The sequence below is a fragment of the Lutjanus erythropterus genome, chromosome 15, assembly GCF_056507025.1.
Source record: "Lutjanus erythropterus isolate fLutEry1 chromosome 15, fLutEry1.hap2, whole genome shotgun sequence".
Lineage (NCBI taxonomy): Eukaryota > Metazoa > Chordata > Actinopteri > Lutjaniformes > Lutjanidae > Lutjanus > Lutjanus erythropterus.
In genome coordinates this window covers 25,314,660-25,339,059 of record NC_139331.1, presented here as the reverse complement: position 1 = coordinate 25,339,059, position 24,400 = coordinate 25,314,660, and the positions used below count along the sequence as shown (strand labels likewise).

The following is a 24,400-nucleotide window of genomic DNA, read 5'->3' as shown; positions in this document are numbered from 1 at the left end:
GATTCACTCTTGTTCGCTCCCTTTCTCCTTCACTTCCTCTCTCCTCCGTCCACCTCTCCTTTCAGAGGCACTGACACCTGCCCGTTGCACCTCACTAACACCCCATGCGGCCTTTCTATTTCCCCCCCGAGAAGTCATTGGTTAAGTGACAGTGAACAAAGAGCTGTTGATTGGCCCCGGGGTCCGGCGGAGAAAGGAAAAGCGGGGAGGGCAGGGGGATCAGTGGATTAATGCCCACTTCTGGTCACTCTAGTGTGAACCGCTGCACAGCTCAGTGCGGCCCGGCTCAGCACCGCACCGAGGCATGAATGGAGACCAGATTCTGGGTGGGATTACTGCTCTGTTGTTGCTCCCCTCTGGAGTGATACTCTTAGCTTCCTGGCTCACAGAGAGAGGCAAGGAGAGGGATAAAAGGAGAGGCACGCAAAGAGTCTTATTTTCCTTTTAAATGAGGCAAGGATGGCAGAAGCACGAAAGACTCACACAGATACACTGCAAAATCTAGTGAAGGCAGTTGCCTTCTCAGCTTTTTTTTTAGTTTTAAATCAAACTTTTACAGAAAGTTTTGCCAATCTATTATCTTACGTTGAGATAATTTACTTAAATACTTTAAACTCGCTTTTTCATAGATTTCTCTCTTAAAGATGCATGATGTAAAAATCTATAAATGCTTTTGTTTTTGTACACTTAAAAGCTATGTTCCAGTTAAAAATATTCCTGCACCGAGGGCAGAAATTTCATGGCAGCCATGACGGCCATGGCCGCCGTGACCCCTCAGTTTGGCCCTTATGTCCCTCAAAAAATTACATGCCCTGCGGCCACAGCGGCCTTCATGCCACGCCTGCGCTGCCCCAGCTAATTTAGCTTTTTTCTCCTCTGCCTCCTTCCCGTCAATACAGTTTTTAGACACCAGCGTCTTTCGTTGACATTCTGATGTCGGAAACCCTGTGCACATAACCAGCGGTGGGTTAGATTTCAAGCCTGGGTCTGTATAAGTGTGATGCAGAGAGAGAGAGAGAGAGAAAGTAATCATGTGGACATGTGCGAGAAAGGGATGGCGAATATGGACAGTGATGTTGATGTGAATAAACTTTATTTGATCATGAGGTCCATGGACTGTCTCTCTCTATGGAGGCCCAATTCCACCAAGGTGATGAGAGAAAAAAAAAGAAGAAAATAGAATAATGACTTAGTATACACTATTTAAAATACCACTATATCGCTAAATAGCCACTATTTTAAAATACCAACTCAACATTTTGACATAATTAATTATTCTAAGACATTATTATTGTAACTATTATATATAAGTGGTAAAATAAGAAATAACCTTTAAGCTGATTTAATCGCATGGATTTTAGTTTTTAGTTGTTACACCACTTCACATATTTGTTCGTGTGAATCACTTATAAAAAAAAAACAAAAATGCTTAACAGATTTAAACTGTACGATCAATACAAATTTATGCATGTTTGCATGTATGGTGATATGAATTTAAAATGTTTTTACTGCTCATTAGAGGCCTAATCTATGGATGTTTTGTAAAGCATGAGGTGTTATATGCTTGCAATTTACCATAATGTGCAAATAAAGACAATATTTGCATACATATACATACATATATATACATACATATATATATATATGTATACGTATATATATATATATATATATATATATATACATATACATATATATATATATTTCAGTGACAATCAACGATTTGTGTAATACTTTATAAACAGGGAAGATCCTGGTTAAGATTAGTTAGTTGAATAATGCGCTGTACAACTTCACTTCTAAACCAGAATATGGACACAGATTTCCTTCACTGTTAATGTCATTTGTTTATTTCAAGAGCAAATGAAGTGACACTACTCCTTGTGAAATGTGTAGGTGTGTGAGAAAAGAGAAAAAAAAAATCCCTGCCCAGAGTGGGACAGAAATGTGTGTCACTGTCAGGATTTGAGGTGATGAGGGACTTACTAGGTCTGCATTTGTACCAGACAATGAGGTATTTACTGCTGCCAGGACACTGGTCTGTCCCAAACACGCGGCTGTTGACAAGGACTTGACAGCTCCTTCTGTCTTGGCACTCGTCCAGCATTTTCTAAAGAAGGAAAGAGTGACAGAGAGCGGGAGAAGACCAAAGAGAGGTTTAGAGAGAGGACAATAAGCCGACGATGGTGAGAGCAACGGCAGGCAAAACCTAAAACCACTTCAAACAGGCTGCTTATGGCCATGGGAATATGGAGAAGAGGAGAAGGTAAGAGAAGAAAGAGAACGGGAGAACGAAATCTCTGGAAAGCTCCACTCCGCTCATTTCCTGGCATCGTTTTGCTTCTCTGGTTTCATCATCTTTAGCCGGCTGTGACCCAGGTGAGCACATTCCAACACAAAACAGTCTCCCGCACTGAGAGCCCACTCACTGCAGGAACAACTGAATGGACTCTGTTCAGAGCCTTCACCGAGTTTTAGCATCTGTTACAACAGATCATGGACTGCAGATGAAAAATTAATGGATAAATATCGTATATACTCTTGACTAGTAGGAGAAAATGGGCTCGGGGTGCTGCAGACAGGCTACAGAAGTCATAAAGTGATGGCTGATCTGATCACAAGTGTCTAAGTGCTCAAAGTACAGGTGTGAACGTACCTAAGACGCATTAAGGACGGTGGTAAGAGGTGGTCTCTGCTGCATGTGACCACACTCTTTCAACAGTGTGTACGCAATGTGTCCTGGGTCACACTGAGGGACGGCCTACTGAACTGACAGGGTGACCTCCTTCCTTTGTGAGTTTTTCAGTTAGGAGAAATTTTATAAACTTTGCGAAGGCTGTTTACAACAATTTCTTAATTATTAAGGCCTTCTTATAAATGTGGCAAATGTTCTACTACATAAAGTCATTTATTTCTTTGTGTAAAAAACTTTGCGCCCATAATGTGCTCATGTAGCCATGTGGTGTCTACACATGGAGAGGGGAAGTGAGATGGCGGTTTGGTTCTTTACGTAGGATTTTTAAACAGTAAGAAAAATAGAGAATAAATCCGCTGAGCCTGACATTCAAAGTTTAAAATACTCAGATGTATCACGTGTCATTAAAGAAACAAAAGGCTTGTCATAACTGGTGACTTCACTCGCCTGATTAAACAATTTTGTCAATTATCTAAGTAGCTAACTTAAAATGCAGAACAATTCCTTGTTACAACTTCCTAAATGTAAGGATTCGCTGTTTTTTTTCTTTTTCTTTTTTTCTGTTTTATGTCATAGATGCTTTTGGTTTTTGAAATGTTGGCCGCACACACAAACAAAAAAATATTCTTTAAATGTCATCTTTTACTCTGGGAAACTTTTATGTTATTTATTTATATATTTATTTATTTATGTATAGTTTAAAGAATGAATTAAAAATAATCATTAGATTAACAGATGATGAAAGTGATCATTGTTGCCCTTGTTGTGACACCCCTGAACTAAACCTTCTCATATGGAGACATTCATACTATAATACCAACAAACCCAGGGTCATGAACAGGTGGTACAAAGGGATTCTTCAGGGTTGTACTAATGTGGGTGGCGCAGCAGTCAGTCATTCTCTCACTTCAGCACAATGCACTCTCTGTGTCTGTGCATTCATGGCTGTCCTGACTATTATGGAAACGGAGGGCGTTCGACGCTAGAAGGCAGGGGGACTAAGAATAAACCGAATGAATGCTGAACAGGATGTGTTTGTGTGTGTTTGTGTTGGTGCTGCAAAGCGGGGGTTCTCGTCCAGCCGCATCCCAATTTAGGAGAGGATGCTAAGGCAAAGACCCCATGAAATCGCTTTGTGTCATGGGAACATACAAGCCTGCTTCCTCTTTAGAGAGTGTAATTTGCCGGAAAACGTCCTCACAAAGCATTACATAATCAGTGGTCCTCCAAAATATAACCCTTGGCCAATTTGACCATTTTACAGGACGCTTCCTCTCAGGAGATCTGCGGCCCGAAAGTGAGGGTGTGTGTGACTGAGGAGTGGACAAACAGACGGAGGAATGCCAAAAAAGACACATGGGAAACTAATTTTTACAGACCTGTACAGACTCTACAGACTCTAATTAATTTTGGTTACTTGTTATTTAAAAAATGAAGAAAAGTAACCAAAAATGATGAAAAAAAGATGATTTTCTGACACAAAACACTATCAAGAGTGTGAGATTTTAATTATTTACCTGTAGTGCAGTGGACACAGAACAATATCGATCATCCTCCCGAATGTGATAAGAGCTCAGGAGGGTCTGGTAGGTCTGAGGGCACTGTTGGGGGTCCGAGGCGCCTCTCCTTCCGTAGAAAGCTGATTGGACGGTGATGGTGGTGCGGGGCGGGCAGCGAACAGACAGGAAGTCTCCGTCACAGGCCTGCTCGGTGTAGTTCCTCAACACTTTGGACAGGTAACCTGCGGGACAGCAAAATGCCAAAACAGCTTTTACCTCAGGCACTTTGAGCAACACTGCACACACAAAACACAGACATGTCAGTCAAACTTGACTGAATGCTGTTGGATTGGTTCAAAACAACACAGATCTGGGGATTGTGCAAAATAAACCCTGCATTCCAAATTGCATTATTTTTCTTTTTACTTTTATTGTGTACTGCAGCTGCCCTAGTATTTACTATTGCATGCAGTATGCCTACTACTGGGACATACTACTTCCTCATAACATTGTGCCTCGAACTTTGACCCTCTTACTCACACACCATCACAAACTATTGTAAGACAGAATAGAATAGATAGAACAGAAAAGCGTGGTAGTGTGAGTACTGGAGCGCAGAGTGAGTGTCGACTTGCTGGAAATGAGTAGCATTAACGTTAGTGGATTTGGGACACGAACTATCTCGAGGCACGTTTTTAAAATGGCACACAGGTGCACTTTTTAACCTTTGTGCTTGGTGTAAGATATCAAATATTTTCAAGCCAAAAGGCTGAAGTTCAGGTGAAGTCACGAGTCATTGGTATAAAAGTCGAGTTGCAAGTCTCTTTTAATTTTGTCAAGTCAAAAGTCATCAAACTTCTGACTTGAGTCCAAGTCATGTTACTTCATGTTAAAATGTGTATTTTATGTGCAGCACAAGCATCCTTACTCAGATAGATGAGGACAGAAATGCTTATTAATCAGATTAAAGCTAGCCTGCTAACTTTGCATTACCCAGGCTAAACCACCTCTTAATCACCCTCATTCCATGCTACTATCATATGCAGAGAGGGTTGGTAACATGCTAAGGTCTCCTAAGATCTTTTTTGTTCAATAATGGAGTGTTTCCATGGATATTTGGTAGTCCTACATATCAACAAGCCCCGACAGATCTCTGCTTACTTCTAAAAGATGCCTCCAGGCCAAGAATACTGCAACGACACAGAGACAGTAAAGCTTTAGCTTATTTAGCTGTTAGCGTCAGCCCTCCGGTCATGGCTGTAGAACATACTCTTGTGTTTGATATTGAAAATACTGCCAAGGATCATTTTTAAATCCTGACATTATTACATTTTTTATACAAGGATTCAGTACATACATACCTACTTTTTGGACCTTTTCCAGAGATTGGAAACAGTTCTGGGGGCATTTTGAGGCACCGCTATCTACCGGTCTGCGTGATAGTCAGCAAATCCATCTGTCTACTTAGGAACAATCTTTAGTGATTGATGATTTAAGTGAAGACTTCAAATTATGTGAAGTGGGGATTTATGAGGCACTTATCTGTAGTCAGAGTATTACCTACAACTGATGGTGGTCAGCACCCAGTTTCCAGAAGCAGCGAGTACCATCAAAAATGTATTTTAGCCACTTAAAAAGACCTACATAGAAAAAAAAAGTCTTTATCAGTTTAAGTGTATGTTACATTTAAAGCATTTTTACAGCTTTACTTTGCTGTCAGCTGTTGTATAAGCCAAATATCCTCTGTCATGCTCAACCAAACTCCATAGGTGAAATCACTCATTTTATCTCCAGAACACAGGAGTTGGTGCTGCACTGCTGTTCAGTTCAAAAAACCTCTTTAAATCTTTTACGGGCCACTCTTCAAGTTTTCAAGAATCAATTTCAGATTCTTTCCTTGCCAGTAACCATTTCTACTTGCACCAAACAACCAGCTGGTATCAAGACTGTGAATAGAAACATTACATAAACCATTTAACGGAACAAGCATCGCGTGAACTTTCATTTAACCTCGGAGGCGGCTTCAAATCAAATGGAAGCTCTCATTCTTTTAAAAGACGCTCAAGTCTCTCGGCTAACTCCGCTTTCCCATTAGCAGTCTTTGAGAGCTGCCAGTCAGCCTGTCAGTCACACAGGATAACTGAAGCCGTCACAAAAGCCACCATTAACATTCCAGCCTGTGAGGAGGAAAGCACAGATAAAGGAGAGAGCTGATCCCCACGGACACTGACATACAGTGTCTCTCTGGACTTATCTGGACCGTTTACGCACTGGCTGCTGCAGAGGAGAAACAAACACACTCACAAAAACATTGTGGAAATGTTTGCCTTTGGTTCAGGGAATGTGTGCATTGTGCATTCCTGCATAATGTTCCCTGGATGTTTAAATTACTTTTTTTTCTGATGTAAACATTATTATGCATGCAGTTATGTATATGTAGTTAATCTAACTAACTTTATGGGTGTTTATGTTGTTTATTAGAAGATCATCATTTCATTAGTAGTATTTATTAGTATGTTATGTTATTTTATTTAGATCAAATGAATAACTAAAGATGGTAAAACAGTAAAATGCACATAAATCTGAGCTGTAATAGTCCACATGCTGATAACTTGGCCTGTGGCATGCAAATAATCTCCAAATAAACTTAAAATAGGATTGCACGTACACCTGTTCTCCATTTTCACAGCTGGGCAGCCACAGGTGGAAACCTGTTGGTGTGAGAGATGGTGCTTTAATAGCCATCTCTATTTAGACTGAGGCTGACCTTTCACAGCCTGAGAATGTCTCTTGTTTCCCTTCCTCCTTTTAACTGTGGTCATGGTGATAAGGGGACAATGTGTGTGTGTGTGTGTGTGTGTGTGTACGTGTGTGCCCGCTAATGTGTGCGTGTTAAGGGAGCTCTGTTTATTTCCTCTTGCCTACCAAACACTAACCAAATACAGGTAATTGAATCACAGTGTGTCCACTTTGCGAGTGTGTGTCAACGTGTGTGTGTGTGTGTTTACTTCTTGGTAAATGTGTTTGCAGAGCACTTAAAGGGAAGCTTGAGCTCGCTTTGGAGGTTGTTTTTCAATCGTAGAACAAGTAAAAAATAGTTGCTTTTTCAACCTGAATAAAATTGGAAACGTTAAGTTACCTTTATGTTTCTGACGGTCAGTGTCTGACAGTGAACCTCAGTGAGTTAGTCTCCAATCAAAATTAAAACATTTCTAAATGATCAAAGGGCTGGACTGAGGCTGTTAAAGGCCTGAATTTGGCCTGATGTACACTGCTGATGCATATTGCAGGTTACATTTTTCTTTTACACATTTCTTATTTTTATATATATATATATTGCTGTTATGTATTGTAGTATAATGCACATATTTCTTAAAGGGTGGTTCCATTATTTGGGGATTTTTGTGAGGTTTTATATCATTTTGTAGCTTCCCAGTAGTATTCACTGTGTATCCAAATCCACAAACATTCAAATTTTGGTCTAAGTACATATGTTTTGGCCTCAAAATGCTATTGTCCTGAAGGTTTTTAAAACTTTTGGTCTTATGTAGTTGTCTGCATGATGACATTGCTCTATAAACCCCCGAGGTTGAAGGAGCAGCATGTAAAATCATTACAACTGGGATCAGCAGCCTCTGAGTGAACCGGGACCAAACACAGTCTCTGAGACCAACAGGGACCAGCTTGACAACAGGGAACACAGTACTGAACTGATATAAAACGGCTCTGATCAGGAATCTGACTCCGGGGACGATGAACACGACAGGTGGGAACAGGAGAAACATGTAGCGGAGAAGAGCGAACAGGAGGTCAGACATCTGAGAGGCAGCAGGGAGACAATATTTTCCACATCTAATGTTTTAGATTAATTTTCAATCACACCAGAGCTGGTGACTGTTGAATAATGGACAGAATAACAAAGGCTTTTTGGTGAGTTTTATTTTGTTTCTGTTGAGTTTGACGGCTGAACTTCAATTCAGAAGGTGTACACTTTATAACCGACAGGTGTAAGAACATAACCTAATTTCCCACCAGGGATCAAAAAAGCATTTCTGATCTTCTGATTCCCAACACGGTTTCCCTCGTGTGAAATATAATTTGCACTTATGCTGTCACTATTGAAATTTTTGACTCTTTCTTTCCATTGTGTAGCCTTCGCAAGTTTCTCCCCCTCTACAGAAATCTCCCTCTCTCTCTCTCTCTCTCTCTCTCTCTCTCTCACACACACACACACACACACACAGGTCTGCTTTGCCTGCCACATTCCACACAGGGTGAGAGGGAGCTTGGCATTTCCCTGGCAGCGAGACCACACACACACATGCATACAAAACGTCAACACAAACAACGTGGTAGGAACAAGCCTCTCTTGAAGCCAGTGTGTGTGTGTGTGTGTGTGTGTGTGCTGTTGGTGTAACAGTATCACTTTATTAGGGCTGGTTCTTGGCAGGGCGCCAGTGCCATGAGAGACCACGAGTTCGCGCGGCCCTCTGAGCCTCGGGTATGGCGATGTAACCATGGAAACCGAGGTTATGAAGAGGGTGAAACGGAGAGGACTGAAGATGGATGATTTGAATTCACTCGGGCCACTTGGAGGAGGGGTTTCTTGAGAGAGAGAGGGGGATCATTGAGCAATGGTTTGAGCACCACAAACGCACCTCCACCCTCCAAAGTGGGACTGTGGGTAAAAGCAAACAGATTATCTCACACAAACCCTCAGGTGCTTTCCGAAGAATCCATTTCTCTTCTTCGCCATCCCACCCTCCTCCCACACTCTCTCTGTCTCTCTTCTTCGGGACCGTCACTATTGTTCCCTTCACGCTACCTGTTGACTGAAGCCTCCTTTCAAGGCAGACAAATCAGGCGGGGTTTAAGACACCTGTGTAAACCGCCCAGCCAATGACAGGTGTCCCTCAGAGGCAGAAGGCCGAACAATGCTGGAGGAACACCCAGGCGTCTCTCCTTCTCCCTTCTCCTCCCTGTTTCTTTTCATGTGGGCCCAGACTCCTTCCCTAACTAGCTCTCTGCCCTTTCCCTTAACAAAAGCGCCGCACTATTATGTCTGCTGGTTTGTTTATTCGGCCATTAAAAGACAGGAGGCTGTGGTCGCGATGCCGTTCATGCACAAACAGGTTGCTCTTGTCATGGACTGGTCTGATAGGTCCATTTAATCTGAGCACAAACAGCATAGGGATTTGTTTTAAACACACACACAGATGACTGCACCTGCCTTTTGTATCTATCATCCAACACAGACGGGATCTTGTCATACGATGCGACTTAACCCGTCAGTAAACAAGAATGTCCACGGCTTCAGCTGCGACCTCTGAGTCAGTTGTAAAGCAAGAAGCCCTTGTGATTGTTGGCTCCTCATTTGCGGTCATGTGATGGCCCTAAAGTCTGACCCAGAAATGGAGGGGGGGGGGGGGGGGTCAGGTATGATGGAGATTAGTGACGGGTCGCTGTATTGTGTCAACATGACACAGAAAGAAAGCTCTCCTCCCTGGGAGTCACTGATTAGTCACAACCTGGTGCAGGTCACATACCAATTTAAATTTACAGCAGAGTGTCTGTAAATACGTTTAATGGGATAGTTTGGATTATTTGATGTGGGGTTTTATGAGGTGCTTATCAACAGTCAGTGTGTTACCTGCAGTGGATGCCAGTCAGGACGCCCCAAGTTTGGAGAAGCAGAGCAGAGGCTGTGGTGGACAGAGTCAGTAACTAAAGGTCCACATTAAAAAAAAAAAATCAATATCAGTTCAAGTGTACGCTACATTTAGAATATTTTCCCCACTTTACCTTGCCATCGGACATCTTTTTTCCTGTGGGAAACCAACATTATTTTGTCCTCTTCAAACCAAGCAATCTCCATGATTAAAATCAGTAATTTTACCTCACAGAACACAGAAGTTTCTAGTCTACAACTGTGCAATTGTGTGACTTTGGTGAATCTGTGCTTCCCATTTAAAACACCAAAGTCAAACAATAACACAAACTAACTCACAGACTGAGGCGGCGGTAGATCAGCAAAAACTGTGTTCTGCAGAGTAAAATTGCTGATTTGACCCATGGAGTTTGGTTGGTTGGTAAGGAGTGATATTTAGCTCATTTAACAATGATTTCACACCAGAAAAGGCTGTCTGATGGCAAGGTAAAGCAGTGAAAATACTGTAAATATAGAGTCTGCTTCTCCAAACTGGGGGCTTGCAACTACTGTAGATAACACAGTGAAGTTCATCATACAACCCAAACTGGATGATTTTGAAGTTTTCGATAAAACTGAAGCAGGGAGTGCTACTTTATTAGTTGAGACAACTCTCTTATTTCTTAAGCCAAACCAAGCATTTACAAAGTCATCAGATCATGTGGAAAATATTTTGCCACAAGGCTGAAAGCATGGCTGCTCTTCTTAGCTCCTGAAAAGCTGGCATTTGGAGGTTAAGTAGTTTCACTGGATAGCAACAATATGCAATATTTTGAAGCTTGAACCTTTTAAAGGTGGTGGATGTATCTGCAGAGATCCTGCCTTCTGCCTGGATTTTTCATGATTTTGTTGTGCTGGAGGCGCTTTATCAACCCAAAATGTCAGTATGTTAAATCCTAGGAATGACACACAACAATAAACCTTTAAATACCATATAATCATATAACCATATAAATCTTTCTGGTGCATTTATTGCTGTAAACACTGAACGTTTCCCTGTTATTGGAGTAATAAAGGAATATCTTATCTTATCTTATCTTACAAACAGTTCAGACAAATCCTAATAATTCTACTTTTAAATAATCTGAACTATCCCTTTAAAAATATTTATTTATTACTTCTACATAAAGTGCTCTGCCACAGCTGGAGCCTCCCCGTCAGTCTCACCTGCCTCTCCTTTCAGGTCAGACTGCGAAGAAGCTCCGGCTTATTCTCTAAGCTGAGGTGTTCAGTGTCTGCTGAGAATAAGCACGACAAGTATTTCTGACATGAGCTGAGGGGAGGCGGGAGGACGAGGACGGAGAGGGCGGTCTGACACCAGAGGCAGTTCAGGTGTAGAGTCTAGCCCGTGTTACTCATGCTCAGGGCTTTCCCCTGCTTTTGAAAGACGCCGCCTCCTCCTATTGGCCGAGCCTGCAGAATGAACAATGCTCCGCAGCGTGGAGTATTACTGACGTGTTATAATGGCTTAATGATGCTTATTATTCAGCTGCTTACTCATTCAACTCACTTTTATGTTGCGTGTGAAGTTACGTCTGTAAAGCCCCTTGCATTGGGCAAGACTGTGTAATATTGCAGAATATTAGAAGATTATAGCTTAGCTTAATGCTGCAAAAGTGCCTGTTTACATTGTGTTTTAGAGATAATCAACAGGCTGTGTGAATAACAGCACTGTAAAAAAAAAAAAATTTGTTACTTAAGATAAGTATGTGGACGGCCTTTTTTTTTTGAAAAGTCAAGTTCAGATAATTTTGCAACAATTCACAACAAATAAATTTTGCTAGTAAAATAAACTCTATGAAACGGATATCAGAGTGTTTGTGTATTCGCTTCTGCATATTTAAATGTTTCCTATGGACCAAACACCACCTCTGAAACCGACAACAGGGAATACAACGGCTGTTTTCTTCCTGGGTTTGGCTTCTGGCATCCCGGAGCTGAGTCAGCTAACATAGTTGGTTGCATGGCTAACAGGAGACGGCAGTTAGACATTTTAGCAACAAGTTATAAAGTTGTGTTTTTATACAGTATCACTCAGTACACTGAGTCACAACTGCAACCTCTTTAATGGATTATTATCTATATATAATAAAAAATACATCCGTAACAACACCTCAAAAGACATTCTTTAAAAACTCCAAAACCAAGACTTTTCTTGAAAGCTACAGAATCAAAGGCTGTATCGCGTTTCATCTTGGTGCATTAGGTATTTAGGCATTTACAGCTTCATGACTTTATTGGTGTTATTTTAAGCAAATTATAGCCATCAAACCATCAAATCTTCAAAGATGCAGAGCTGCAGGCCTGCTGCTGGAGAAGGAATTCCCTTTAAGTGGTGATTACTGGGAAGGAGCGGAGGTTTCCCTCAAAGACGCAGGCGGCGCTCTGGCAACACTCAAGAGAAGAGGAGGCGGGTGGAGATGAAGGATGTTGGAAAGTTAGAGAGAAAGACGAGTGATGGAGAGGGAAAGTGGTGGATAAAGACACGACAAATCCAAAAAAGCTAAATAATCGCGTGTTGATTAAAAGTCTGAAAAGATATCGAGAAGACAGCGGAGGAAGACAACACACAGGTCATGAGAAAAAAGAGCCGCACAGAGGAAAGAAGAGAGATCTTTTAAAAGCGAAGCCGCTGCTTACAGGATGTGGCAGCAGCGAGTCCGAAGGCCAGAGCTGGTGGCTTTAGGCCCTGTAGTAATTACATTTCTCCACAAACCACAGAGGCGGCACAAGAGCCTGGAGCGGGGCAGGACTTTCAGATAAAACAACCACCGGCTCTAAATCATGCGCGGTCAAAACTCCGCATTCACCTCTTCAAACCTTTAGCTGGAAGTATGACACACGAGCTGACGGAGACAGGTGGATGAGGTGTGCCGACGTGAAACGAGACCTCAGACGCGAGGAGAAAGACGGGGCAAAACGTTCACACGGACGCCACAAAGGACACGCCGCTGCACAATGGACATGATGTCAAAGCAAGGCTACAGTACAAGCAAGTGCTGCTGTAAACGTGCCAAGTACAGTCCTCGCTGCTAAGCCATTCAGATTTGGCTCTAAAAAGAATGCATTCCTAAAATACACCGCATTCTTTCGCTTACAATACATTAGTCTTGCTACTACAGTCACGTTTTGGATTAGCCTACTTTCTCACTAATCACACCGTGGGGCAGAAAAGGAGCAAAGAGATATTTGGCTAAAACCTCAGCAGTTAAATTTGACATAAGTCACAGCAGGATTACCTTTTAAACTACTCAAGTACTGTAAATATATAGCTTCAAAGTTCTGCAGCATTAAAGGTTTAAGTGTTGAGTGAAACGGTCTAAGATTTTGTGCATCAGTATGAACAAACATGCACCAGCTCGCCATTTCGGTACAGAGCTTGCAAATATTTGATGGATTATTGTGATCTGACGATTTTAGGATCTGTCATCCTTTCAGTTCACATCAACAAAGCTACAAAGTCATAACTGCACTGAAACCTTTTTGTCTCAATCAGTTTCTTAAATGCACAGAAACACTTCTGTTGGAACTAGTTTTGTTATTTCATATAGTTTCTCTGTTTTTTCCTGTTTTTTTTACCACTGGAATGGGGGTGTTTTATGTATATGCGCCAATCAGAATTTAGGAACATCTGATTAAAGGGTTAATTAAATTCTTATGAAAAACCCACACACCTAAAGACATATCTCCTTTGGAAATTTAACTTTGATTGTTGCTTATTTAGTCAGGATTATTTAATCTTCATTCTTAAACCTGACAAGGAGGATAATGAGAGCGGTAAATTTTGGCAGATTGAGGCCACACAACCAAAACAATGAGTTCAAAAATGATAAAACACTCTGCAAAGCTGAGAGAAACTGCACAGTTGGTTGATAATTCTCTGCCGGTTCAAGCAACTCTTTTACACAGTCATTTGATCCATTGTTAATATTATTATTAATACATAAATATAATAAGTATTGATTATAGCCATTAAGTCAGGGGGTTTAACACTTCTCCCATAAATGACACACTGCAAACCTACACAGAGTTTGAACAAAGACTCTTGAAAACAGGATGAAAAGGAAGATTTTAACCAATTATCATGTCTGTTTAATAGCTGACTGGTTGTTTTATGTTTTTCAGTTAACAAGAGGATGGTGATCTGCAGTACATAAGTAGGTGTGTGTGTGAGAGAGCGCTGACAGCATTAACAGGTGACACGTGACGCCTGTTGAACTGAAAGAGGTGCAGACCTCCCATAATACTTATACTGAACATGTTAACATACAGACACACTGCGCACACAGTTACTGAACGTGTCAGGGCTGTCAGCTGAGGGGGCTTACTCACATGAGGTTGGTCCCCTGGATTTAACCCCACTGAGGACCTAAACAACACAACTTCAAGTCCTATTCCAAAGTATCCTCCCCTTCCTTCTCCCAGGGATAAAAACCCAGCATGTGTTTCACACTCTGCTATCAGACTTCACTTCAGACTGATCAAACGACAGCTAACGGGATTGGGAAGAGTGTGGCAGGAGTAGAAGGAAAGTACTTATAGCAAGATTTATTTGCTCATGACATTAAGGGGATAGTCTGGATAATTTGAGGTGGGGTTGCATGAGGTACTTGTTGATAGTCAGGATGCTGGTTGATATGCCTGCAATTTAGAAAAGCGGAGAGCAGACCCAGCATGGAAGTTAGGTTATGTACTGCTGTGGTCAGGGTCAGTGACAAAAGGTGTTTTAACCATTTAAAAAAGGTCCACCTAAAATAAGAATCAATATCAGTTAAAGTGTACGCTAAACTCATAATAATTTTGCAGCTTTACTTTGACGTAAGACAGCCTTTTCTAAAAGGAAATTGCCGTTTTATAAGGCAGATATCGCTCTCTCCAAACCAACCGAACTCCAGAGGCGAAAACGATCTTTTGGTTTGTTTGTGTTATTGTATGGCTTCAGAAAATTCAAACTAGCGTCTTCAGACACCAAAGTGACACAATAATGCAAACAAACTACCAGATGGATGCAGCAGTGGATGAGCAACTCCTGCATTTGGCGAATTTAAATGACTGATTTAGTCTATGAAGTCTTGTCGATTTGGAAAGACCAAGTTCTGACTTATATATGACAGTAGTTTCCCGTCAGAAGAGGTTGTCTGATGGAAAGGTTAAGCAGTGAAAATATTCTAAATATAGCATACACTTAAACAGATTTTTTTTTTAGGCAACAAAAATGTTGCTGCTTAGCCTGTACTGCATGTAATACACCGACAACACATGCAACCCCACATCAAATAATCCAAACTATCTACTTTCAGCCAATTGAGGTGAAACTGATTTGTCATTTCGATGCAGCAAACTGTGGAGATTCACATTTGCGTGTATAAGGGCCATCTGGGTGCATGCTGCATTAACGTCCTGCATTTATTCTCACCTATTTCAATATGTCATCAGCAGGGGCAGCCAGATATGAAAAACAAACATCCACATGTTTAGATTTGGTTCACTCAAGCGCTAAAATTCTGCAGTTTGGAATCCAGAGGCAGAAGATGACTGCGTGCCAACATGGTAATCCAAATTAAGTTTTTAAACCAGCACAGTGTGAATCACTATCCTCAGGCGATGGTGGTCTTAATTTGAATGTCAGAGTTGCTAACGTACACCCCCCCCCCCCCCCGCCTTCCTTCCCCAGCAGACAGAGAGCGGAGCCTGAGCAGCTGAAGTCATAAAAACCGGAGACACAAACACAAACACTCTGCTTGCTCCGGTCCTTCTCCTCCTCCCTGACATGGCTTATCTTTCTAACACCTACACGCACAAACACACACACATAAAATCCCACAAAGGCATGCAAACACACAAACAACCCGCTGAACATCGACAACAAACTTCTACACCCTCCCCTGCCTTTGGGTTTCATAAACACAGCTCATTTAGGCCTATTTGTTCACACCATGACACATGAATCCATTAGCATCAGTCACCCGGGCTTCTAATGGGCAGTGTTACGGCATACGGGTCTTAAAGGGATAAAACTATAACAACAGTTTTCAATAAACCAGGAACTAAATCTTACAGCTGAGGAAAAATAAAGACCAGACAAGGGAGATAACGAAGGTTTCAGGCAGGAGGACTTACTCATATCACTAAAGCTCATAGATAAATGGGTGTCAGTGCTCCTTGGTCTAGATTTCACAAGTTTTTAGCGGTCTGCTGGTGGGATGAACACCATTTTTCCAAATATTTCATCATGTGGTGTTTGATGTTGGTGGTGGAGAGCGCTGAATAACATGTCAGTCTAAAATCTTGCATGTAGGTGTTGGGAACTATGACTGCAAAGGTCACACTGTGGCACAGTTCATCATCATTCATCATTTTCACCAAATCATTCAGTGACCCCTTGTGCCCTGTGTGTAGTATTTGTTACGCTTATTCACCCATTTATTCATTTTTTTCTGTTACATTAGCTTTTTATCAATCTGTACATTAGAGTTGAACCAGATATCAATGCAAATAAAATGTTGGTAAAGGTATGATTAGGGTTCAGCTACTGAGACAAAGTTATCAGAAGTTAGCAGTGCTATAAACTCATGCATTCCCCACACCCCCACTTCCTGCGTTGCCATTTTATTGGGTGTACTACTTCCTGTGTGCTGGCAGTGAATGTAAATTGTGAGGCGCGAAATTGTCCAGTATGACCATAATTGATCCTTCCTGAGTTCCACCCCTTTTTGCTCTGAACAAGCTGGTATCCGGCTGAACCTTGGTCAATTTTCTCCTTTCCTGTTTCCTGTACTTCGATATGCTAATACTTTGAAAAACAACAAAATTTTGAATGTGGTTAAAAGATGAGACCTGTAAAAGCGACATATATAGTCACACCTTAAATTAGCTATTGTCAGCAAAATGCTAGCGAACTAGCTAGCTAACATTTGATGCAGATTTTCTAGTCAGTTAGCTAGTGTTTGACAAACATTAGCTTATTAGATATAACTAGCTAGCTGGGGGGTTATCAACCTGCAGCTCCTCTCCTGTTGCTCCCTTTGGCTTTGACACGAATTATATAAAAAGGAATAACGGCTCTTTTTTTAACATTTCAGTTTTCACTTATCACTGTTCTAGGTCTAAAGTACTTCATACATTCTCCAATTGTAAAAATGAGTCACCCGTACACTGAATAATAACTTTAAAAAGGTTTAATATTCCAATATTTCATCAACTAAAATGTATGTCGTAGCCTAAGTCTCAGAGGGAAGAAAACAAAGACAACAAAGGTTGTTCATTGAGGTTGTTGACCCCTGAGCGAGCTAATGATTGATGTACATTAGCTAGCTTGTTAGATAGCATTTTGCTAACATTAGCTAACTTAAGATGTGACTGTGGCTTTTCCAGGTACCCCAACAACATCTCTAAACCATCTTCAAAATTTCTTTTCCACACAGATGAGCCGAGCACATAGCAAAGCTAAGTAGGCTACAGGATGCTTGGATGCAGAAAAAAATGATCCATTAAACTGTGAAATTAAAGTATTAAGGTGTTTCAATACTAAATGTTGAATAGTTAGTCAGTTAAATAAGAATTACTGTATGCTGTGATTGATGGTGGTAAATTGTAGCCATGTCAAACACTGGATTTTAATGTGAAAGTTGCAATAGTGATGTTTACTTGTTCCAGTCCAACAACAAGGTGAAGTCTTATCTACCAGGAAAAGAGAGAAGGGATTAAATTGAGAGAACTGGAGGGATGTCACATGCTAAGTCAGACACATATCAGGTGGGACGGGGAATTCATGCTCTGGAGGAGAACATGAACACAACATGCTCCTCTTGCTTGTTCACAGCCACACACACACACACACACACACACACACACACACACACACACATACACACAGCCAAGGGAACAGATCCGCACTAAACGGTGAAGCTTAGATGAAACCACAAGAGAAGCTCGAGCTGAGACTCAAGGGCAAACTCATGGTAGTAACAAGGCTGAGGGGTGATATTTGAGGCAACCGGTGTTAGTTAACTCCTGCAGACAACGGGAGGACGTCCACCTGTGGGTCTGTGGTCTAAGCTCATCCTGAGGGGGCGAAACATCTGCCAGGGTTGGAGATGGCCTCACGGTTGGACAGTGGCCGCTGAGTCTACCGCTGGGAGTCCCCCAAAAACCAAACACTTCCCCCCTCCCGAGCCCTCCCATGACCTCTGTTAGCACGTGCCTCTCCTAATGACCCCTGGGGGTCAGAGGGCACCGGGCGAGAGGACGCTTTTACTTGAGCATTGTGTGTTTCTCATGATGGGATGTAGGGGGGGGTGAAGGGTGAGAGAGTCGAGTGGGCGCAGAGGTTCTGGGAACACCCTCCCTGGTGTTTGGATGCGAGTCCAGACGGCCACAGAGAAAGTGTGTGACAGAAAGCAACGGGGGGAGAGAGAGAGAGAGCCACAGGAAGAGAAATCTGTCATTTTAACGGTCACTTTTATGACCCCGGAGCGCTGGGTGGCAGGCAGACCGCCCTGTTACTAACCGCAGTCCGGCAGACAGCAGACAGATGCATCAGTGTGTGAGCTTTATTGTCACTTTAGTGAACGACAGATGTATCTTTCTCCAGTCGTCCTCACCGCAGCGGATAGGGTTTAAGTGATTGTTGGGTGGGGCAGTGGTGGCCTGAGGCTGAGAGAAGTCCACTTGTGGCAGAGAGGTCATAAAGGAATGGTCTCCTTTCACTCGCTTTCTCTGCTGTTGTGCAGCACAGACAGAGAAATTGACTGTTTATAGCAAATGGCTCTAAAGTTAGAGTTGGCAGGAAAAGCTCTCAAAGCATCTGATTCTGCTGGATAATTCCTTCTTCATAAACACATGTACCTTAAATCTTAGATAAATTAACAATATAGAACATTAACAGGAGGTTGGTGAGATTAAAAGGTGTCTTCATATCTGCCAGAGCAAATGAAACGTGAGCTTGCAGATTCGTCTGGTTCCCAGGCAACAATTAATCCAAAACTGATCCATAAACTGAAAGTGAATCAATCAGCAATGATGGATTATTTTAAGGTTTCTATGAAGCAAAATCTTTACACTAACTCTGCCCAATGCAACACTTTCTGGGAATCAAATTTTTACCTTCGTGTTGGAGCATAACTGGTTCTTTGATAAGAAGCCAGTCGCTCATCTTTTGCCTTTTGCCAAGCCTGAGAGCTCCACAGCTGCAGGTCACCTAACACTATTGATGCAGAAAATGAACAAGGCTTTTTCCCAATAACCCTGGATCCCCTCGGACTTTGCAACTTTACTCTCTTCATTACACCCTGGCTCTCTGGCATCATTGTGATGCAGCGGCCTCCCAACTGCTCCATCACTTCCTGCCCTTCTCTAGTTTTGTCAAAAGCCTACAACCCCCACTTTAAAAAAAAAAACAGCCATTATCTTTAATGCAATAACAGCAAGACAGCATACCTCTATCAAGGTCCAAGCATGCGCTATGAAGAAAAGGTAGGAGCGGGTGGGCACTGAGTTTTTTGGGGAATTAACAAGCTTATCAGGGGGGCTGTTCTGTGAAAACAAGCAACAGAACCAGTCCTGAGGAGCCGAGGGAGTGAAAAGACGTCTGCAGCATGTCCAATGGGACTTAGCGGGGAGATCTGCTTCCATTTACAACAAACACAGACAGATCTGCAGGAACGAGCAGACTAATGTGAAAGCTTACCTTGATCTATTCACTCAGAGTTTCATGGAGAGCTCGTTTTTTGTGGCTACTGAGTAACTAAGGCCTCCTTAGGTAAAATGTCCTTTGAATATCTTTGGGTCGTGAGTCAAAGAAGACATTTGAAGACGTCCTCTTAGTCGTTTGGACATTGTTCACCATTTTCTGACATTTTAAAACAAATCAATTAATCAAGAAAATAATCAACTAATTAATCAACTATAAAAAATAATGGTTAGTTGCACCCCTAATCAATATAACAACAGTATTAAAAAAAGATATTCTATACCTCTTTTGATACCATGGTTTTGCTGCAAGCCAAATATCAGGCAGGACAATAAAGACTGAACTGAACTGAGTTCTTGAAAGAGCACTTAGATCATTTCCTTAACAGCTTTGACAGTTTTGATACTATAATTATCAGATATTGTACCATTTTAAACACAGCATTGTTTTTGTTCTAAAATTATAAAATCAGTGACAGAGCCTGGCGTCTGATGCTATTGCTTCTTAATATGCATATTTCTGAATTTGCACTGTCCCTCACTAAATGAACCTCAGCGTAAAGGTTAAATATAATGAACTGGACTTGCTAACCTATAACATACTGAGTTGTCCAGTAGTGTTCGGGACGCTTAACCAATCCAAAATGTCGGTATCTGACGTCCTGTGAATGAGATTTACAAACCGCAATTGAGAAATCTTACATAATCTCCCTTAAATGTTGATACCATGTTTCTTTCTGGCATGAATTGAACTCTTTTAACAGCAACTTTTGTTAAATCACAATTTCTTTATTTTGCTTCTTTCTGTGCTCGTTTTTACACCACCTTTGGTTTCACTGTTGTTTACGGTGTCTCATATTTGTCTGATTTATAATCACAGTCACAGGAAGTGTGTTTAGCTCGCTGCATACACACACTAACTGTGCACCTGGACACGAACTGAAGGCAGAAGAGTGAATCTTTAAACAACCAAAATGTGCTCATATCGCAATTCTCAGTAAACATCAATAAACCGAGACAACCAATGACATCCAACTAGAAGTTCTACCAACCAATCAGCCAACAGCCCAGATTTTGAACTAGTTATACAATAATTAAACAGGACAGACTTATCAGAGGTGAGCCAACATGTCAAGCAAGCCAAGTAATTACCATCACATTTATTGAGATAAATCTAACAGTTTATTCCTTCAAATGCATTACAGATTTTATGGTTTAGCTCTAAACGAGACTTTTAACATGACGCTATGCTGCGAATGGAACAAAATGCAGTCTGAGAAGAAGATTTTGGCTTAAACATGGAAAAGAAAAACAAGGAAAATCTCTCTCCTCTTTCTCTCCGGTTCCCTCCCCCCTTACCTGAGCTAGCCGGAGGGGCCAGTAAGCAACAGATTAGCAGTGCTTTGGGGAGCAGGCTGCTGTAGCGTGCTGTAATGCAGACTGTCAGTCCGACACAGTTGGGGGGCTACACAATGCCTCCTTGTTCAGACTGGCCCTTCTGTGCCCCACCTCTCTACTACCTCTCCATCTCCCTCTGTCTGTCTCTTTCTCTTTGCCTCTGGGGGTTTAATCAAACCATAAAAACTAATGGTGTTCAAAATGTCCTTTTTTCCCCCTGCGAAACTGAAGAAAGCACGTGGTGAAGAGCGGAGACAGGATAAAGAAAGACTAAAAAGGAAGCCAGATCAAGGCGGACATGTTGACTCTTAAACCAAACATAAATCAGCTCCCAGGAAACAGAGAGAAAGATGGAAGAAAAGAGATGCAGGGGGAGGAGGAGGGGCATCAAAGCATGGTTTACATTCTCAGGAGCAGAAAAGGTGTGTGTGCGCTGGTTTTTGCATGTGCATGTGAGCAACCTAAGCCAAGTATCACAATACTAAAGTGATTACTTTCCATTACACCTTTTCACTTTATGGTGAAATTATTTAGCCTTACACAATGTTAATTAATTAATTGTTTGTCCAGTTGTTCCTTCCTTTGTTCCTTTGTTGACTTTTTCTGGGACTTGGCAAGTGGGTCATAATCGACTTACCCAAAGTCAATTTTTACTAGTCTCTGTACAAAATGTTTTATTTGTTAGCAGTTATAAAATAAGAGCAAAGACTTGGGTTGATTTTCATGTTTAATCTAGAGCTGCAATGTCTATAAAATGTCAGAAAACTGTGAAAAATGTATATCCAAGCTTTTGAAAGTCCAAGGTGATGTCTTTAAATGTCATTTTGTCAGTCTAAAAATTCAAAACTATGCCATTTTCAGTGCCTGACAAGGCATTTTACGTGCCCTGGGGAAATCCTAGCAGTAATTTGAGTAGTAGTGGTACTGACAGATTAGCGAACTAACTCTGTTTCTGTGTCGCTAACATTAGAAGTTGGACTGACCAGTAAATGTCTCTTTAAATCAGAAAAGAGCAACGTCACAGTAAAGTGACAGTGTCAAAATACTGTCATCATCCAAGAACTCAATGTCTAATTTAAAGATAAAATAATGTCATTAAATAAATCCACCCACTAAAGGCAATGTAATCTGATTATATCTTTTTCATCTATAACTGTCACAGAATACAGTTACATTGTATCCAAATTATGTAATCCGGTTACATGTAATCCATTACTCCCCAGGCCTGCATGTGGCTGTGTGTCTAGTGGGGTTTGTTTTGAGCTCATAATTCAACAGCCAGCGCATGAGTGGGGTGGACACGAGGAGATAATTGCCGGTGAGTGCACACTCCCACTGCCGTCTCTTTCCCAACACTTGTTTCTGTTTGTCTACAGCTCAGTTTCATCCTCCAGCTGGCTGGCGCGACACTCCGTACCTGCAGGAGCAGGTATCACTACTTATCTGATTCACAAATAAGCTTTCTGCTCCCAAACTTTCTCTGGAAAAACGCTCAGAATATGATAAATGGGACCAAATTCTTAATTAATGACACAGTTGTTGCCTAAACAGAAATAGCTGGCTAACTGCAGCTGCGTGCAACAACGCCGGGGTGTCAGTCAAGAATCTTCTTCACATGTTTCTCTGTGTTTTCTTTGGGGCTTCTTGCACCTCCCTCATGCAAGAGAGGGCAAGTGCAAACACACACCTGCAATGTCTACATATACATCTCTGCAGTTTAGGAATTAGACCCCCTCTTCCCTCCCCAATAACAGTTATTACTATAAAACCATCCAGCTCAGCATCTGATTGGGCGATTCGGGCGATTTTGGGGATAGACAGAAATCTATGCAAAATAATGATTATCTTATTAAGGGCTGGCTGCTTGAGCAGTTTTCTGCTGATTATAAGTCTTGATTACGACATCCAGCCTCGTTCAGCTGGTAGTTAGGACTCCTGCACCCTCCTCTGCAGTCTGGATTTAATGTGGGAGTTTCACCCCAAAATCAGGTTTGAGTCAGACGCTGTTTGAAAAAGTGACATCGACTCTCACTCAAATTATAGTGATTTTTTTTTTTTAGGACAAGAGCCAATTTAAGCTCTCAGTCAAAACACAGATAACACACATTACAGTATAGTATATAATTGAGGCACTAAGGGCGCGTTCACACCTGTAATTTGGTTTATTTGAGTCAGACTACGGAGAAAAAATTAATATTAATAAGAATAAATTGTTGTGGTTTTGTTCTGGTCCAGTTTGTGAGCTGCAGACACAAATTTATATACTTGGTCACTGTGATCTTGCTTCATCATACAGCTGCACTTATTTCAAAAAATCCTTGCGACAACAGGCGCTGATGGTTGACTGATGAGAGACGGTAACGCATGTGGCTGGTAAACGGTTTGCAGCTCTTGTTTTTGAGCTGTGTCGTTGCACACAGAGCAGTGCGACAGCATGGCAGGCTGTAGACTTTACAAACCGAGTCTTAAAATCACCACAAACCACAAAACTGACTGTGACAGAAGGAGAGAAGAGGGACGGAAACGGAGCGCAGGTGACTCGCTGTCGGCTGCCGCAGCACCCAACAGACAGCGCAGAGCAGGTGATGCTTATTCGTTTGTGCTTGTTTTTTCCAGATTGTTATTCTAAGTGTCTGATGACATTATGGAACAGAGACCTTTTTTGTTTGACCAGAAATTTCACTGCTCTCGCCAACTGTAATTTCAACATCGTCATCATCAGCTTCATTCAAACTCGACAGAAACATGAAAAATGATGAACAGGTAAACAGGGCAAATGCATAACAATTTCTTCTGACTTTCCCAAGACACTTTCAGGTGGTCTTTGATCCATTGTTTGGTCCACACTGTGTCTGCACAATATGAGGATTGTTCCATGACATTGTTCAATATGACTTGTGATAAATAAACAAATATTTAAGTGTGCCTCTGGAAGCTGCCAAAATAATTCATTGTGTTTCAGTCAGTCTTTTGCAAATGTGTTTATCATGCATGTCCATTTTGCATGAACAATGAAGACACATTATCTCGGTCTGCAGAGGACGATTGACAGCTTTCACACTGGCCTCAACAAACTAAACAAAACAGACAAACTGAACCAACCAAGTGAGGTGTGAAAGCCCCTCAACGATTACTCTTAACACTCAACTTTCTGCAATAAACTCTCCACTCTTCTCTGCTTATTAAGGAAAGTAACTTCGCCTTTGCACAGAAAGAACAAAATGCTTAGTGAGACAGCACAGAATTATTGCTTTTTATTGACATATAACAAAGACAAAACCTTTGCTGATTGCAAAACAGTTTGTCTGACAAGTGTGTTTATGTTCTTTGTGTGGCACCAGGACATTACTAACATACCAACTTAATTTAGTGTAATATTGCCTCAACAGCGGCCAAATCGTTTATTAAGCA

The 24,400-nt window shown here is 41.5% G+C and overlaps 1 protein-coding gene across 1 annotated transcript in view; it reads right to left on the bottom strand.

Annotated features, from left to right (window-relative positions):
• The window catches only part of eva1aa (eva-1 homolog A, regulator of programmed cell death a), a 105,653-nt gene that overhangs the window by 72,112 nt on the left and 9,141 nt on the right, over nucleotides 1-24,400 (bottom strand). The window contains exons 2-3 of the mRNA XM_084737234.1: nucleotides 4,213-4,436; nucleotides 1,987-2,110 (exon numbers count right to left, since the gene is read on the bottom strand). Coding sequence (XP_084593360.1) covers nucleotides 1,987-2,110; nucleotides 4,213-4,436 — 348 coding nt within the window. The remainder of the gene's footprint in view (nucleotides 1-1,986; nucleotides 2,111-4,212; nucleotides 4,437-24,400) is intronic.